This window comes from Aythya ferina (assembly GCF_964211825.1).
Source record: "Aythya ferina genome assembly, contig: HAP1_SCAFFOLD_37, whole genome shotgun sequence".
Lineage (NCBI taxonomy): Eukaryota > Metazoa > Chordata > Aves > Anseriformes > Anatidae > Aythya > Aythya ferina.
The window spans coordinates 450836-454347 of NW_028181461.1; the positions used below are offsets into that span (position 1 = coordinate 450836).

A 3512-nucleotide genomic window follows, 5' to 3' on the forward strand; every position below is an offset into this window, starting at 1 on the left:
AAGACAGTAAAATTTATTGCCTATTACTAACAAGCTAGAGAAGTGAGAAACAAAGGAAAGAAACCAAAAACGCCTTACCCCCATCCACCCTCTTCCACCTCGTCCCCCCAAGCGGTGCAGGGGAATGGGGGAATGGGGGCTGTGGTCAGTCTATAGCACTTTGTCTTCACCACTCCTTCTCGGTTGCTCTCTTCCCCTGTGCTGTGAGGTCCCTCCCATGGGATACTGTCCTTCCCAAACTGATCCTGCATGGGCTTCCCACAGGCAGCAGCTCTTCAAGAACTGCTCCAGACATGGGTCCATACCACAGGGTCCATCAGTCAGGAGCAAACTGCTCCAACCTGGGGCCCCCATGGGCAGCAGCTCCTGCCAGGTCAGCTTCTCCTGCGTGGGCTCCTCTCCATGGGCTACAGGTGGATTTCTTTTTATTTTTTATTATTTTATTATTCTTTTTTTTTATTATTTATTTATATTTTTATGTTTTATTTTTATTCTTTTGTTGTTGTTATTTGTTTTCTTATTAGATTGATTTTACCTCAAGTGAAGAGTTCTTGCACTTTTTCTGTTTTCGATTCATATGGTGGCAGTGAGCTAATGGCTCTATGGTTTTTCCCTGCCTGCCAGGTGCAACCAACAGCAAATGAGTCCTTGCTGAGCCCTCAGTCCCTACATGACCATGCTGTGATCCTGACTTCAACACACTGAGCTAATGGAGAAACACGAAAGGCAATGATCTTTGCTGTCTATTCCTTGAAAATGTTCTTGACCACAGTTTTTTAAGAAGATGTCAGCCTTCAAGCAGTGCCCTGAGAAGATCTTTTCTGAGTACTGAAACACTTCTCTGGAGACCAGCTGTGCCACTGCCGTGCCCACTTCCTGTCCCTACCTGCAGTCCCAGCACAGCCCCACAGCAGCACTGGCACCAAGCTACAGGAGCAGCCGGGCCTGCCTCCACCAGGAGGGCTCAGTAGGAGAGAGTGGCAGTGGCAAGAGAGCAACTCTGCATGCACCAAGTGCTGGTGCTCCCTGGCCGTGCTGATGGGATGGGACTCTTTTCCTCTGCACACGGGCACTGTCCCTGCAGATCCAGACCAGGTCTCAGAGGAAGGATGTCAGACAGAGAAGGCACTGCAGGATCCTTCCTTTTGTTTAAGTTCACAGGGAGATAGGCTCCTCATGTATAGAGTTTCAGTATATACATTCAACACATACATACTGAAACGGAAGTGGGACAAATAATGACAGTTTATTGGAAATCCATAGATGAATTGAAACTAAAAAATACCAATACTAAAAACACATGCTCGTATACACACAGACACACACAAAGAAAAAAGAAAGAGAATATAGTCTGTTCTTTTAATAAGTGACATTTTAAATCATTTGCAGAAGTAGATTGAAAATTAATTTCTTCTGAAACACATCAAGTCATCAGTTTCCATAGAGCTTGCTTGAGTTCCTTGTTCCGCATGCTGTAGATGAAAGGGTTCCCTACTGGAGGCAGCACCGAGTAGAGAACTGCCACCATCAGGTCCAGGGATGGGGAAGAGATGGAGAGGGGCTTCAGGTAGGCAAACATGATGGTGCTGACAAACAGGGAGACCACGGCCAGGTGAGGGATGCACGTGGAAAAGACTTTGTGCTGACCCTGCTCAGAGGGAATCCTCAGCACAGCCTTGAAGATCTGCACATAGGACAACACAAGGAAGACAAAACAGCCAAATGCTAAAGAAAAACTAAATACAAGTGCCCCAACTTCTGTGAGGTAGGCATTTGAGCAGGAGTGCTTGAGGATCTGGGAAATTTCACAGAAGAACTGGTCCACAGCATTGCCTTGGCAGAGGGGCAGTAAAAATGTAATGGCCGTGTGCAGGACAGCATTGAGACAGCCACTGCCCCAGGCAGCTGCTGCTATCTGGACACAAACTCTGCTGCCCAGAAGGCTCCCATAGTGTAGGGGTTTGCAGATGGCAATGTAGCGGTCGTAGGCCATGATGGTGAGAAAACAATATTCTGCTCCAACCAATAAGACAAAAAAGAAGACCTGTGCAGCACACGCTTGATAGGAGATGGCCCTGGTGTCCCACAGAGAATTGGCCATGGCTTTGGGAACAGTGGTGGAGATGGATCCAAGGTCAAGGAGGGCAAGGTTGAAGAGGAAGAAGTACATGGGGGTGTGGAGGTGGTGGTCACAGGCTACAGCTGTGAGGATGACGCCGTTGCCCAGGAGGGCAGCCAGGTAGATGACAAGAAAGAGCCCGAAATACAGGAGCTGCAGCTTGCGTGTGTCTGCAAATGGCAGCAGGAGAAACTCAGTTATGGAGCTTCTATTGGACATCTGCCTTTCTGGGGATATGGTCCTGCACAAAGAAGAGAAAGAACAGTAATAACGTACAACCAACTTATCAGAAGAAAACTCATCCCATCTCTTATTTAAAATTGCCAAAAACATTAACCACTTCCAGGAAGTCATTTGGCAGGTCCTTTTCATAAGTTCTTCCTGATGCTGCCTGAGGGTATCCCTGTGAGCAGGGGACTCCTCTGTGGGAAATGGAAGAGTCAGTTATGCCCTGGCAGAAGTAAAGAGGAACACAGAGTAATCTCAGACTCACTTCACCCCCAATATCAAAGAACTTTGCCCCAGTGTTGCTCCCAGGTCACCTAACTTCAGATCAGATATATATATATATATGGATTTTTATTTTTTTTTTAATTTTCCTTTTATGGGGTCAGATTGTTTGTTGTTGCTACCCCACCACACCTGATGAGTTTTTCTAAAACAGAAGTCCTGGGCATCTGAGTCTCCTGCAAAATACTGAGAGTCCATTACCATGAAACCTGCCCCCCCTCCACTGCAGGAATCTGAAAGCACAGACTGCAGAAAAAGACTTACCCTTCAGATAAATCAAGCCTCAATCTTCCTCTTGAAATGCCCTCTCATAAATGCCATTCTCTAAAGTACTTCAGAAACAGAGAGAACAGTCTGGACAGATGCTGTATCAGGCATCGGATGTGCCAGCTGTAGAAGACCCCTCTGGCAACTGCACCTGCTTTGCCCTGTTGCCAGAGCCTCATGGTGTTAAGAGGCTGCAAATCTGTCCTGCCACACGCTACCCACTGTTGCTGCACTCCTCACTGCCTCCAAGCCCTCTCTCCTTCTCTCCTCTCCCTGTGCCACTTGTGGTGAGAGCCCCCAGCCCTGCTGCGCTGTGCAGAGGAGCTGCTCCTGGGCAGAGCTGTATCTCTGCAGTGCTGCCCTCTTGCCAGGAGCTCCCCTTGTGCCCAGGAGCCCAGCCCAGCTCAGCAGCACAGAACCCAACCATGGCATCGCTTGCTCTGTGCCATTGGGCTCCCTTGAAGTGTCCCCAAGGCCTCAGGGCTGACAGCTCCTGAAGGCAGCAGGGTCTCTGCTGGGGTGTGGTGCTTGGAGCAGACTGATGTCATCACCAACTGCTCCTCTCTGAACAAAGGGTAGATGGATTTTAAAAGTATGCTTTCTGCTATTAGGGTGA

The 3512-nt window shown here is 48.3% G+C and overlaps 1 protein-coding gene across 1 annotated transcript; it reads right to left on the reverse strand.

The window, feature by feature from the left end:
* Positions 1–1423: 1423 nt before the first annotated feature.
* On the reverse strand, positions 1424–2338 carry LOC311428284 (olfactory receptor 14J1-like; the record flags this gene model as incomplete). The annotated part of the gene is made up of 1 exon (XM_084539810.1): positions 1424–2338. One exon carries the CDS (start codon positions 2336–2338, stop codon positions 1424–1426), a length of 915 nt encoding a protein of 304 aa, XP_084395936.1.
* Between the last annotated feature and the right edge of the window lie 1174 nt (positions 2339–3512).